This window comes from Osmerus mordax, chromosome 26, assembly GCF_038355195.1.
Source record: "Osmerus mordax isolate fOsmMor3 chromosome 26, fOsmMor3.pri, whole genome shotgun sequence".
NCBI classification, from domain to species: Eukaryota; Metazoa; Chordata; class Actinopteri; order Osmeriformes; family Osmeridae; genus Osmerus; species Osmerus mordax.
Genome location: NC_090075.1, coordinates 2,695,796 through 2,709,319, shown reverse-complemented (window position 1 = coordinate 2,709,319; position 13,524 = coordinate 2,695,796). Strand labels below are relative to the sequence as shown.

At 42.4% G+C, this 13,524-nt stretch overlaps 4 protein-coding genes across 8 annotated transcripts; 2 read left to right on the top strand and 2 right to left on the bottom strand.

The window, feature by feature from the left end:
• The first annotated feature begins 1,034 nt into the window (after window positions 1–1,034).
• tmem221 (transmembrane protein 221) lies at window positions 1,035–4,022 on the top strand. Its single transcript, XM_067229863.1, has 3 exons — window positions 1,035–1,330; window positions 2,042–2,127; window positions 2,895–4,022. The coding sequence occupies exons 1-3, from the start codon at window positions 1,035–1,037 to the stop codon at window positions 3,416–3,418; spliced, it is 906 nt and encodes a 301-aa protein (XP_067085964.1). The 3' UTR covers window positions 3,419–4,022.
• On the bottom strand, window positions 2,223–5,839 carry borcs8 (BLOC-1 related complex subunit 8). Of its 2 annotated transcripts, XM_067229864.1 has the most exons (6): window positions 5,676–5,839; window positions 5,380–5,492; window positions 5,117–5,181; window positions 4,716–4,823; window positions 4,176–4,267; window positions 2,223–2,672 (listed from the first exon to the last, which is right to left on the bottom strand). In XM_067229864.1, the coding sequence occupies exons 1-5, from the start codon at window positions 5,710–5,712 to the stop codon at window positions 4,198–4,200; spliced, it is 393 nt and encodes a 130-aa protein (XP_067085965.1). In that variant the 5' UTR covers window positions 5,713–5,839; the 3' UTR covers window positions 2,223–2,672; window positions 4,176–4,197. The 2 variants fall into 2 exon arrangements, with proteins under 2 accessions (XP_067085965.1, XP_067085966.1); XM_067229865.1 differs by lacking the exon at window positions 4,176–4,267.
• Window positions 5,840–6,234: 395 nt separating this feature from the next.
• rfxank (regulatory factor X-associated ankyrin-containing protein) lies at window positions 6,235–9,449 on the top strand. Of its 4 annotated transcripts, none has more exons than XM_067229671.1 (9): window positions 6,235–6,480; window positions 6,661–6,733; window positions 6,997–7,104; window positions 7,222–7,287; window positions 7,741–7,841; window positions 8,074–8,199; window positions 8,576–8,642; window positions 8,736–8,816; window positions 8,909–9,449. In XM_067229671.1, the coding sequence occupies exons 2-9, from the start codon at window positions 6,673–6,675 to the stop codon at window positions 8,947–8,949; spliced, it is 651 nt and encodes a 216-aa protein (XP_067085772.1). In that variant the 5' UTR covers window positions 6,235–6,480; window positions 6,661–6,672; the 3' UTR covers window positions 8,950–9,449. The 4 variants fall into 4 exon arrangements, with proteins under 4 accessions (XP_067085772.1, XP_067085771.1, XP_067085770.1 ...); XM_067229670.1 differs by having other exon boundaries at window positions 6,239–6,323; window positions 8,914–9,449; XM_067229669.1 differs by having other exon boundaries at window positions 6,244–6,323.
• nr2c2ap (nuclear receptor 2C2-associated protein) lies at window positions 9,423–10,731 on the bottom strand. Its single transcript, XM_067229673.1, has 5 exons — window positions 10,686–10,731; window positions 10,386–10,476; window positions 10,196–10,301; window positions 9,994–10,061; window positions 9,423–9,765 (listed from the first exon to the last, which is right to left on the bottom strand). Exons 1-5 carry the CDS (start codon window positions 10,721–10,723, stop codon window positions 9,643–9,645), a joined length of 426 nt encoding a protein of 141 aa, XP_067085774.1. The 5' UTR covers window positions 10,724–10,731; the 3' UTR covers window positions 9,423–9,642.
• Between the last annotated feature and the right edge of the window lie 2,793 nt (window positions 10,732–13,524).

Sequence of the window (13,524 nt, the reverse complement as noted above, 5' to 3'; positions counted from 1 at the left end):
TGCATCGACAGCCCACCCCTCTAGCCCGAAGGCCTTGCAGCCACATTATATCCACTAACACGGCAGGTAAAGTGGACTACGAATGTTTACAAAAATAGTACTCTACCTAAAATCAACTGGTTTTAGTGGTCATTTGGGGATATGATGTTGAATGTGTGTATCGTTAGAACCACAACAGTTGTAAAAGCTACTGCTTTCATTTTTTGAATCAAATAACAAAGACAAATCTATAGGCTTTAATGGACTGTTTACACATTTGTAATCACATGTCTAGAAATATATTGCCTTTTCTAAAGTGACAAAACACCAATGATGTCAGGTTATCAAATCGGCTTTGGTTGTGTTGAGTAGCTGATTATAGGCTTCAAGTAATCCAACAGATAAACGATTATCCTAGATCTAGAACATTTAAATGTTTTCTATAGCCTAAAACTTTAGAATTGGTTCATAAAATAATAGGCCTAATCCTACGTATAGGCTATGAAAACACATGAAGTTGTGTGCAGACTATCAAATTCGTGTTATTAAGGCTATACTTACTTAAAAGTTCAAAGTTTATTTTTATAACCCTTTTTTTTATTGTGGTCAATATAGGCAATTCTGTGGTTACATAAAAAAAACTCAAGCAATGTTAATTCATCAATCATGTTTGGAAATGAGAGCGATATTGGCAAATAGGCTACGTTTTCTATTCGCTTGTGCGGCATTGGAGGAGAACATCAACGTATTGTTTAGGAGAATCTGAGTGAAAGCCTTTTGTTATTGCGAAGTTTTTAATCTGGGGATTTAAGGAACATCACATGTTCATTCAGGGTAGCGGGTGCGCTCCCGCAACAGGCAAATAACTAGCATAGTTCTTGATCCGGGATAAGATCCCTGAATTCCAACATTAAAAAAACTTCGGACGTTTTTTGACTTGACGCAGGACTTCAGTAAAGTTTTCCAGAGTTAGCAAGATAAAGTGGATTCCACGCTGGGACAACTTTTCCTGGAGGAACACAAGCGTCCCGAAACGGGTGATTTACGACCAAAACATGACGTACAAATACAGCCAGCGCTCTCTAATGGTCCTATCGCTACTGGGGATTCTATCTGCGATTATGTCTGTGCTATCGGTCATTTTGATTTTTCAGCTACAGTCACAACAAACTGCCGTGAAGGACTCTCCCCCTTTATCTATTGTGCCAACTCATGTTTGGGTTATGCTGTTACCAGTGTCTACGGTCCTCTCCGCTCTGTCCCTCACTCTGAATCTGAGCTCAGTCGTGGTATGCCTTCTACACAGTTATTTTACAACGGAGATATGTCGAGGAGAGGAAGACACGGAGAGGTACATTCATAATCTATTAATCATTGGCCGGCTACCATTAAAAATAATATTTCTTTCTTGATACACCTGTCATAGCTTTAGGCCATCGGCATGTAGCCTACAGTGAACTTAAAAGGTAGCTCAAAATAATATATGGCATTCATAACAAATAGGTTAATATTATCTATTGATGATCCAACTAAAAGTTCATCATTCATAATATTTGGTTCAGAGTGATGGGGAACTGCGTCGTTAGCTGGTCGACCCCCCACCCGTCACTAAACTCCTAAACAATGGCCACCGCTCATTATGCACCCAGTCCACGGCCCCAGGCTGGCCCTTTCCCACGTTGTTTTAGAAAGCTAGCTGCCCGCTTCAGGACCTCTCAAAGCCCCTGCTTTAGACAGGACATTCCTTAACTCGCGGTCGCGGGGATCAACAATTCATGGTTTTCGACATGTTTAGTTTTGCACACATTTTATATTGGCACACAGCCAAGAATGTTAAACTTTTTTGTTTGTTGCAAATGTGCTCCAGTAAGGTTTGTGGGCAGGATAGTTCACGTTTATAAAGCTAATAGTGTATTAGATTAAGACCATATTTCACAACAAAAAGACACAGGCATAAAGAATCGAAGACCATTAAGGAGCCATCAACTATATGCAATAGGGTCACCTTACAAGTTGTATTTGTTACTGATCCAATTGCACCCTCTCCCATTTTCTTTGACAGGGCAGACTGGTTCCTATTGGATAGCAGAGCTGTCCGTCATGTGGCCATTGGTCTGTTCTGCCTTGGGATTTCAGTGTACTTGGCAGGTAAGAGGTCATTCATGATGAGAAAGATAACAGGCGTAAATGGTACAACAGGCGTAAATGGTACAAAATAAATGTTAAACCCTCATACTGTTTGAACACGTGTAAGTACTTTTATTTTGACAAAAGCTGATTAATTTATTCGTCGTCACCTCCATTCAGACTCTGGCCAAAAAAACAAAAAAAAACGTTTGTAGAATTTAATTTTCAATGACCAAAGTGAAATACAAGCTGAAGATTGATCAGTATCCAAAGTCCATTTGGAGCAAGTCCCGTTCAAACTAAGCGATTCACGAGACCGAACAATACCGTCTTTGATAAGTGGCAGTACGACTGAGAAGTCTTAATGCAGGACCTGGCAGGCTGGCTGGGCCTCCATTCCACTGAGTGGGTACGAAGGTGGGGGCAGAGCTCCACTGTGATGGAGGAGGTGTTGACCTCTGAACCCTCTCCTGACCCTCAGGGGGGAACAAAGGGCAGCAGATCACGTCCCAGAGCTGTGCCTCTCTCCGCCTTCCTTCAGCGCGGGCTGGTCCACAACCCGCCTCCTAAACACCAAAACAATGATGAGTCAAGAAAAGTCACACCAATAAAACCTCTTCAGATTGCACACATGGTTTCCATTCATCACATGGACTAAAACAATGCGCTCAACTGACGCAATGGCTTTTTCTGACCCGCCATTTAGAAATACACAAAAAAATTCAGACAAGGAGAGCGATCTCGGCTGTTGACCTATCTATATACCTGTCTGTGTCTCTCTCCTGCAGCTATGTCCATATACATGCTCCTGGTGTTTGAGGTCGAGACAGGCATAGCCAGCGTCTGCGTCCTGTCCTCGGGGGTGCTGGTTCTGCTGGTGATCGTGACCCACTCCCTGGTCAAAGCTTGCCACGCCACCAAACACTACCCCGGAGACCACCCCGACACCCTGTACCGGAACGACCACGGCGGCAGCCCCTCTGACGCCCGGCCCTGTGAGGTGCTCAGCGCGGGGGACAAGCCTCGTAGGCCCCGCGGAGAGTCCTACCTCCACCGGCAGTTCTCCTACCCGCCCTGCACTGACCCCAAGCAGCAGCAGCAGTACTCCCCCCAAGGCGGGTCCCAGAGCCACGGCAGCGACAAGGACGGCTACAGCAGTGGGGGCAGTGTCCCACGCATGCACAGGACCCTGTCCACAGAGTCAGGCCTGCTGCAGGCTCAGACTAAACCCTGGAACGGCATCAACAACGAGATGAGAAGTGTGCTGGCTCGCAAGTCGGGCGCCTCCAGTAAAGACTCTACGCTGGTGTAACTCGACAGTGTGAGAGGAGTGGGTTGGCCAGGGCTTGGATATGGATATGCAGGCTGAGCTGGGCCGAGTACGACAGCTTACTGACGGGGTTGCCTCAGTAAGACAATGCATCCTCAGACTCTGTGACAGTGGTCACCCTGGTAACCATCGGCAACTTCTATAGGCTCATATCTGTAGTATGTGGTGGATTAAACACTGTCTTGTTTCTGATATTATTATTTTTTAAACGATTTCAATTGTTTATATCACTACACTTGTTACAGGCAAACACTTTTAGAAAATATAAAACTTAAAATGATGAAGTTATTTGTAGATTATTATGTGTAGAGTGTGAGGCACACACACAAATATGGACTTAGTTTGTATTGAATATTAGTGATGCTACACAAGGTGATTATCCACTGTAAATTACCAATCAATGCTATAAAAGACTAAGGGTGGTTGTTGAAACACACTAGAAAGACATTGTCAAAAGTGTTGGTTTCACATTGTTTAAGCCTAGTTAATGTGTGTACTGTAACATGTAGTCTGCATACTTGTTCTGAACTTTTGAATTAAGATATTGTTAAAAGAAAAAGAAAATAAATGTGAGGCGAGTGTGAAACAACAGACCAAAAAAGTTGCCTAATTCCTGAGCGAAAGCTACGGTCATATGACAAGGTCATTTTCGTTCATCTTTCTTGAATTTCCATCAAATATGGATCACTCCTCCTGTCTAAGAATAGCTTTGGGTGCCTTTGGCTGCGGAACTACTAACCTTGGAGAAATGCAGCCAAAGGTCATGAGGAAGTGGCATGGGGATGTGGTGGGACTGCGTGAGGACTTGGAGAGAGGGTTGCATCGTGCATGCTGCATGCACGAGTGGGTGAAAGGTAATAAAGGAAAGGGAGGGGGGGTGGGAAAAGAAAAGACAGAACAAAAATGAGAAATTAAAATCCCAAGTCTCTCAGGGTTGATGTAAGAATGTTTAAGCATAAAATGGACATGTACAGTAAGTGTTGGTGCTAGGTTAAATCTGGGATGATTTTGCCCAGATGTGTTAAATAGCTGGATTGGTTGATGGGATCTCATAAACATGATGGAAGTGAGTGCAAGGAATAGGTTGTATACAGCACACAACACACAAAATAACACCAAAAAATCGAAAGATGACAAAATGTGGAAATTGAAGCCCATTCCTTGCAAAAAGACTATTGTTTAGTCCGCAGTGGTGGAACATGTGGATAGCGGATGTGTTTGAAATGTGCCGTTTGCAGTAGGTGCACTTGTTTGAAACAGAGTTTCTACTGCCTCCTACCTGCGTCCTTGGGTGTTGCTGATCTGCTCCTTCATGCTGATGGCTTGACGAAGGAGGCCTTCTATGCTTTTAAAGTACAAGCTGCTATTTGTCATGCTTTTCACAGCACTAGAAATAGATTGACAAACACGTGTTATTGTTTTGCAAATAATACAATGAAAACTGAATTATTTGAATAATATATGTGAAGAAAATGTATTAGGGGACTTTTAGGAAATAATTCAGACTGTCCTTACACAAACACATGAAACACATAAACATATGAAACGTTCACACACACATCCATACTACTGCAAACTCACACCCACATATGTGAAATGCTCGCATAGACACATATGAAACGCATTCACAGTCTGAATTATTTCCGAAATGGACCCTCATAAAAATTGTGTTTGCTTTACCTGCATGCATATTCCACAGTGTATATTGCTCCTTGACTTTGCTCTTCCCAGCTTTGCATATCTGTCTGCATATCAACAGAAATTACTTCATTGATTAAACATATTACCACAACCTATATCACTGGTAAGAGGCCTCTAGCTGTAACAACGTACCATATCATTCTTCTGAATCATTACAGGACAAGATAATGTATTTGCTAACAGCGACCGAGCTGCAAACAGACACCTATGTGACCGTTTGTTTAGACCTATTCAATACTTACTTTGTGTTGCACTAGTTCAGGCAGCGACCTTCTGACGTGTTCTTGCAGACGATAAAGAGCCACTGATGGTTCGTTGGCTAAAACGTACATACTCTCAGTAAACTTGTCAGTCACTGCAGACAAAAACACACAGCAGATGTGGGTTAGCTGTATCTTGATCCTGATGACAAGTAAGCTGCTAACTGACTGAACCTACGTTCTCACAGATAGCTTTGTTAACTGGTGCTAGCTACAAATCGGTCTGACAGCGATACAGTACCAGATTAAATGTTTAAGATTCGTTCATATTCGTTTACCTCGTTTGACTTTCACTTGCATCTCCTGGTCCTCCATATTATACACAAAACGGCACTTATTAATATTGTAATATGTTGCTACTCAAAGCGTTGTTGCTAATGTACGCGATGGCTAAATACAGCCTTCTTTTTATTTAGGTTTTGATTCTAGATACAGCCTACCACTGTAGTCATCTCGCAGGGTCGGGTAAAACTGGCTGCAATAAGAAATCTAAGTTCCGGTTGTCTTATTCCAAACTTCAACATAAAAGTCATAACATTATTTTTATTATTTGAACTTCAGAAGTAAACTTTATTTCTGTGGTTTTAACGGAATAATAAAAAAATTGAGATTACTAGATGAATAAATACGTAAAGAAAATAATTTAAACTGAATTCACAAGTTATGGCACGTTCTAGACATTCTCTGGACATACTCTTATTTTACGGCCAAACTAGCAAAAGCGGAAATGCTATTAAGAATGACTTCCCTGTTATTAATCTGGTACACCTACCACAAACCGGGTTAAACGGTGTTTGGGATTAATAGTTCCTACACGATTGCACTTGAACGATACGTACTCATATTATATTATCACGTTAATGTTGTGGTTTAATGGGATAGATGTATCAAACTTCACTTTAAGTCTACGGAGAGGATTTTTGAATGTGATTGAACTGAAAAATAATAATATAAAAAGTGAATTGCATCATGGGAATTTATATAAAATTACTTTCAGTTTGATCTCAGGAAGTTAGAGGAAATTGTGCTTGCGTTATTTGCTTACATTTGTAACTGAATATACTTGAATTCATGGCGAATTAAGTGAGGGATTACTTAATTATTTATTGCTTAGTTTCAGTAAATATATATCTTAAGTAGCCTACTGTCAAATGTGACACATTTTTGATGAATTAGATTATAATGCATGCGTGCAATTACTGTTTATAGGTTTTTACATTTTACAAACTATTAATGTAGGCTGATAATGTATTATTTCTTTAGATCACAGAGACAATGGAGGACAAAGAAGCTGACGACAAGCTTGCAGTACCTGTTGAACCATGCGTGCCCTATGGTATGACAACTATCATATTTACATTTCGGCCTCGACCAAACAGTTAGTTAAAATGATGACTTTTGATTACGTTTAACCCCCACTGCTGTAATTTAGCAGTACAAAATAATATTTCCAAAACATTGATAGACAGTAATCTTTCTTAATATTAACCAGTGATCTGAATCACATTTTGCAAATAGTATAGCAATGCATTTATGCCCTCCAAAAATTCACACAGGAAAGCTGTGCAAAAAATGTATTTTCTCCCAATTCTTGTCTAGTGGCAGAAAACCCTGACATGGATGAGGAGAGTTTGCTGAAATACGCCACCACACTAACCAACAGGCAGCGAGGGAACGAGGTCACAGTCCGACCAGCTACTTTGGATGGTAAACTGGCTCAAGCCCAAACACCTTTCTCTGACACTGTTAGGATTTGATTTATGTAAATGCAATATTTTATTAATCGGTTTATTCATATTAACAAGAGACTTGTCTTGTCGCCAGCTTTGTCTGTTCACCAACTGGCCGCCCAGGGAGAAGTCTCACAGGTGGTCACACATCTAAACAGAGGTGAATCAGTCAGACCATTACAGTCCATGTAGACAGGTGTTACATTTACATTTAGTCATTTAGCAGACGCTCTTATCCAGAGCGACTTACAGTAAGTACAGGGACAATCCCCCGAGGCAAGTAGGGTGAAGTGCCTTGCCCAAGGACACAACATCAGTTGGCATGACCGGGAATCGAACTGGCAACCTTCGGATTACTAGTCCGACTCCCTCACCGCTCAGCCACCTGACTCACTAGGTGTTGCCTCAAGCATACTGACTAGACCAAGGCACTCCGTCTCTGATCCTTGTAGCTACCATCCTAAAAGTGTTCATCCAACCAGAATTGTAATCAACATGACTACTCTCATCGATCACAGAACGTTAGGTAAAGGATCAAGCAGAAACCAGCAGAGCTAGCTCCTCAGGAACAGGCTCGGAGGTTCCTGAACACAGTGTTTGCGGTGCGTTGCAGATCTCTCTCTCCTGAACAGTCAGGATGAACGGGGCTACACTCCTCTCATGTGGGCGGCGGCGTTTGGAGAGAAAACCATGGTGGACTTCCTCCTGGAGAAGGTCAGAGAACGGACGTTTGGAAGTGGGTGGTTTGGGATTCAAACAGCTGTTCTCAGAGGGTCTTCCACCCGCAGCCGCTGTTACACAGCATCACTGCGGTGACTATTTTCGAAGAACATCTTGAACTATAGAATTTATCGGTTTAATCTCTTGGGGTGCTGGTAAGCTCCCTATACATGACCTTGACCAGTGGTTTCAGTGTAGTGCTTGTGTTTTTGATGTTGTGCCACAGGGGGCAGATCCCAGAACCATGGCTTTGGAGAGAGAGAGTGCCCTGACCCTGGCAAGCTCTGGAGGTTACGCCGACATTGTCAAATGTCTTCTGGAATACGGTGTAGACGTCAATGCTTATGACTGGGTAGGGTTATACATTACATTTACATTTAGTCATTTAAAAGACGCTCTTATCCAGAGCGACTTACAGTAAGTACAGGGACATTCCCCCCGAGGCAAGTAGGGTGAAGTGCCTTGCCCAAGGACACAACATCAGTTGGCATGACCGGGAATCGAACTGGCAACCTTCGGATTACTAGCCCGATTCCCTCACCGCTCAGCCACCTGACTCCCTTGTGTTATAACTGTCATTTATAGCACATATATGGTCACTAAACACATGTCGACAATGTACTTGTCGACATGTATGAGTAAAGGATCTAGCGTTAATATTCCTAAAGTAAAATGGCTTAATGTATTTCATGGAAATATGCTGTTTGACACTCGTTGCATTATTCCAGAACGGTGGTACTCCTCTGCTCTATGCTGTAAGAGGTAACCATGTTCGGTGTGTGGAGGCACTCTTGGGTAGGTAACACTTTAACTATTTACTACTATCTACACTAATAGGCTAAATGGCTTTCATGACATGGGCTAATATTATACATAATCCTTTGTCAGATAAAGGTGCAGACCTGACCATGGAAGCAGACTCTGGGTACAGTCCCATGGCTCTAGCTGTTGCATTGGGACACAAAAAAGGTTGGTATCCCTACAGATTTGGATAACAGTGTAGGGGGATAGTTGCATTAAAAAAACACTGTTCTTAATCTTGTTCATGTGTGTTTTTGTAGTTCAGAAGGTGTTGGGTGATCATATTCTGAAGATCCTGTAAAAAGTATTGGGACACCAAGCAAGTCAAGATGTTCTCAGGGACTTGGAGCTCCACAGACATTTCTGTCAGACTGTGAGTGGACCAGGAGTTGACAAGGATCAAACACGTATTTATTACAGTTATGAACAGTGGTTCCATGGTTGCGTTGCATTCCATAATAATGTATAGTATGTGGTACGTGCACAGTCAGCGCTGAACATTCATGGAACATTACAGTGAAGTTTATACTGTTACTTTTTGTGTCCAACTCAATTCATTATACAGCATTTGACTGTTCTGAGGGCCAAACATTTGTTAATTCAAGTGAATCTGCAGCTGCAATGTTTTATTTTGTAAACAAAAGCACAAATGAATAGTAATCAAGCTTGAAAACCAAACCATGCATTTTTATATTTGTCTGGGAAGGCATGCCATTTGCAAGGCACAATCTCTGCTTCATAATCTTTCCAAATTCAAAAATGTATTTACACTCAACACCAATAAAAAAATCCTGACATTGAGTCTGTGCAGAAGTCCTCTTGTTTAAGAAATGAAAAAAGTAACAATCTTAACCAGGTCATGTTGGTTCCACATTCCTCTCCTGTGTCTCAGTTTATGGGTAGTGCCACCATAAACCCCTGTTCCTCTGTTCCTCTCCATCACCTCCCACCCTACATGGTCCTCTGGTTCTGTCTCCTCTCTCATCCAAGAACGTCACGAAGCTTTCTCCCCGAGGACATCTAAGGAATAAACAATAATTCTCCCAAAAAAGTCAGCACTGTTCTCAAACACTATTTTTAGCTTGTGCACCACAGGGGCTTCACGAATGGGAAAGCTGTGGGTGTGGAGTTAAGAACTGGATAAGCATGGCAGTAATGACAGAAGTGCTCAGGAAAATATTGTTTGAAGAGTGTAGTGTGTGGGCGCCCCCCTCCCCCCCCCCTCATACTAACATATATGTTATGACTCAGACTAAGTACACATGATGACAACCTGAATTGGCAGAATTGTTAATCGTTTAAATGAGTATTTAATCTCCTGTGAGCTCAGTACTGTAAAGGATATCTGTGCTGAATTGTCGTCTTCTGGATAAAAATCACCGATTTTTGAAAAGCTTCCATCTTTCGGTGATCCTGTGAAAACAGAAGCCATTGTATGTTTTGTAGTGGTTCTACATGGACGCACTCCAGCGAGAAAGGGGTCATTATAGCCCACTGTGTAAAAGGGATAACGGTATAACCCTTATGACCCAGTAATGTAGGACTACCTTCCATTCTACATGTTTTTCCGGAAAAGCCCCCTTGAAACTGCAACCTCAGTTCGGACACCTGGACCGGCTGTGGAAATTCTAAGGCAACCCACTGGGTGTCCCCCTGCAAAAGCATGCCATTCAAATGCCGTGTCACTGTTACTGGCCAGATGAGGAACACCAACGTCAACTTTAGCGGGCATATTACCTGATCAGAATTCCAACATGTTTCCTCGTTATTGTCGAACATGTATTTCTTCCCGAACTGCTTAACGTCTCTGTTCAAAACCGAACTCACTCTGTAGACAACAGGGACAGTGAATGATAATTGTCCAGTTTATAAACACTGTCAAAATGTGGGCTTTTCAAGAGATGCTACCAAGACAAATGTAGCCTAAAGCTAGTCATGTATTTTGTTTATAGATACAAAAATGTCATGCACAAAGGTACTCGAAGTTTAATTCTTACGACCACGTGTGTTTACATTTAGCCGACTACATTTCCAAACCTGCTCTGTGTTTCCCCGCAGATCAACGAGGAAGCCATGTCTGATGTTTGCAGTGAGGGCAAGTAGACGTATTTAACTACAGAAGAAGTAAAACATTTTACGACAGAAATGGCAGGTGTTTATTCTATCCTTTTGTCCACTAGATGGCAATGTTGTTAATTTATTAAGTACTTTCCCTTCTCCTGGAAATATTTTTTGCAGTTTGATCAGCTCTGGGCACAACAAACATTGTTTCATGAAGATAAGAGGTAAGACCAGACGTCCAACAAGTGCTTTTAAAAATCCTACAGCCAACTAAATGTTCTGACCTGAATACCCAAACATACTCTATTTCACCCTATTTGGCAATGTTAGCTTATGCCTATTTTTGTTGTTATATTAGCCTACATAACGGTGGTATTGTGTTCACATGCTATATTAAGTAGGGACCTTCTGCCTCTGAAAGGAGTTGTCCTCGGGCCAAATAAAGTAAAGTCATGTCAAATCTGAGCTGAATTCATGCAACCGTTTGGACGTCTAAACGAGAAGGAAAGTAGGCGGTAGCAACGTACTAGATAAGCATTGATCCGTTAACACACATTGTAGTCATAATGTAAACAACCGAACTAGAATGTAGAGAATGTCCATGGTCATATAGCTAAGTAAAAAGGACAAAACGCGAGTAACATTTACATTTCTAGATAACCATATATGCCACAGGCCACAGATATAGGGTCAGTCAACAGCAGCCTTTCTTTTGTCTAGCTTTCTGCCGGGTAAGGAGAGGGGGGAGTGGGATGTTTTTGTAGGAGATCTCGCTCATTTCAGATGGACCTCATGCTGAGATCAATACGTCTGAATTACAGAACCTGATGGAACGGCCCTCTGTGAAAATTGCAGTTTGGAAGTGGGTGGTTTGGGGTTCAAACAGCTGTTCTCACAGGGTCCTCCACCCCTAGCCTCTGTTTCACAGCATCACTGCAGTGACTGAAACGCCAGGTGTGTGGTCAAAGCATTTGGTCAGTTAAAGGGTAACGTGTGATTGATGGTGCGCAATTGTCTTGTGTGTGTGTGTGAGAGAGAGGTGTGTGTGGAAGAGAGAGAGAGATGGAGTGGATGGGGGATTAGTTGTTATAGAACAGAAGATGCTGTAGAGTGCAAGAATGGATAGAAAAAGAAAATACATTCTGCAATGTGTTGTTGTTCTTTTTTTTCAGAAGTAAGCGACATTAGTGGTAGGGAAAAGCACAATGCAGGCAACAGAATGAGAGACGGAGAAGGGAAAGGTGTGTAATAGGCTACCTTTTCTGTAGCTTTCAAAAACAGATGGACAAAAGATTTGCAGGGAAAGAGGAAAATGAGGGGAGGCAGATATATACTGACAGATGCACAGAAAAACATGGTGTTGAGGCAGAGATGAAAGCTCTAGGTCTGCTGACTGTCATTCAAGAGGGAAACAAGCAAGGCCTGGCCTTTGGGCCGACGGTCATCTATTCCAGGGGTTATGAGCAGTGGGCACTTTTGCAGATTGCCCTGATGAGGGAGGTCATTAATCCTGGATGCTGGATGAGGAATACAGGAGCCAGGACAGCAGGAAACATATCTAAGTCTTCACCCTGCCTCCATAAACGCCAGAGTAACTCACCACACTGACAGTTTGAATGAACTAACCTTGTTTGCGGACGTGCTACATAAAACTCTGCCTGGAGACATGAACCCTGAAGAGGATGGCAGAGGCATTTTATGGTCTGCTGGGCTGGTTTTGGTAACACTGTGAAGCTGTTGAAATGGATTGTAGACAGTCTGCCCTTGTTGATTTGATTAGGCTCAGCTTTCTCTAGCCGATTCCTTTTAGCTGAAGTTAGTTTTGGGGGAAAGCTGTCGTTAATGCTACAACGACAGCCTAATTTCTCAGAGCCATAGATACATCTTTATTACACCGGGGAGAAACGACGGAAACGTGAGTGAGATCATGTTGTAAATGCGGTCGTAAATCAATTCGGTTTAGTGACAACATTTCATGCGCTTTGAGGCTCCTTTCATTTTAATAACGTTGAAACTGGGCAGGCGAGCGAGGCACATCTGCCCGCTGTTGGAGCAATTAGCGGTGGCTTGGAGAATCCGTTCCGTTTCTTGGCAAGGAGCTCTCTCTCATTTCGGTGGTTGAATTTTCTACGCTGCAATTTGAGTGAGGTTCCTTAATAAAGCCATTAAGAAGCAAAGCATTTTCACAATATGCTCTGCTGCCTTCATTACAAAGCGCAATCACTTGTCATTCATTCGATTACAACAACAATCCATGGATGTCAGTTTTTGACTGGGTTCTCCCCCCCCCCCATGGAATGTTTATGATTATGTGCCCTCCCTTTCATAGGAACAGCCATCCATTCTTCCTCCAGGCAGGCAAATGCCTGCATTCGCAGCTCTAAATTACAGAGTGAGATTGATGGACAGGTAAGGCTTCACAGTGTTCTCTAATTGCCTATTGAAGACTACAAGGCAGCAGAGAGGAATACAGTCCCCTGTGGATGCAGTCTACACCAGACACAAGAGAGAACTGGGCAACACAATATGGCCACTGAACTGAATGGAAATAGGTGTATTGCTGGTGCAGGAGATTGATTATTAGATCCAGCGTAGACTGTAATTTCTTCCTCTTCTTTCCTCTGAATAACACCCACCTGCTGAGCTGTAAATATGTTTTATATGCTGCTGACCGCATTGGAATCAATCAGGGAGAAATATCAACACATTATTTGGTTTAGTATGCTGTGGCTATGTGGCTATGCCAAGGAGGAGTGAAAGCATGAAGGAGGCATGGAGCTGAATGTGTCTGTTTGCCCTTGTGCGTTGTCTGGTA

Coding starts and splice junctions, on each gene's coding strand:
- nr2c2ap (XM_067229673.1), bottom strand. CDS start 10,723: ATGGCTTCCTCGTTGATCTGCGGGGAAACACAGAGCAG. Junction 10,477..10,685: donor TGCGGGGAAACACAGAGCAG/GTTTGGAAATGT, acceptor TGTTGTCTACAG/AGTGAGTTCGGTTTTGAACA. Junction 10,302..10,385: donor CATGTTGGAATTCTGATCAG/GTAATATGCCCG, acceptor ATGCTTTTGCAG/GGGGACACCCAGTGGGTTGC.
- rfxank (XM_067229669.1), top strand. CDS start 6,258: ATGTTGTGGTTTAATGGGATAGATGTATCAAACTTCACTTTAAGTCTA. Junction 8,200..8,575: donor ACGTCAATGCTTATGACTGG/GTAGGGTTATAC, acceptor GCATTATTCCAG/AACGGTGGTACTCCTCTGCT. Junction 8,817..8,908: donor TGCATTGGGACACAAAAAAG/GTTGGTATCCCT, acceptor GTGTTTTTGTAG/TTCAGAAGGTGTTGGGTGAT.
- borcs8 (XM_067229864.1), bottom strand. CDS start 5,712: ATGGAGGACCAGGAGATGCAAGTGAAAGTCAAACGAG. Junction 4,824..5,116: donor ACTGTGGAATATGCATGCAG/GTAAAGCAAACA, acceptor ATCTATTTCTAG/TGCTGTGAAAAGCATGACAA. Junction 4,268..4,715: donor AGCAACACCCAAGGACGCAG/GTAGGAGGCAGT, acceptor TCGTGCATGCAG/CATGCACGATGCAACCCTCT.
- tmem221 (XM_067229863.1), top strand. CDS start 1,035: ATGACGTACAAATACAGCCAGCGCTCTCTAATGGTCCTATCGCTACTG. Junction 1,331..2,041: donor GGAGAGGAAGACACGGAGAG/GTACATTCATAA, acceptor TTTCTTTGACAG/GGCAGACTGGTTCCTATTGG. Junction 2,128..2,894: donor GATTTCAGTGTACTTGGCAG/GTAAGAGGTCAT, acceptor TCTCTCCTGCAG/CTATGTCCATATACATGCTC.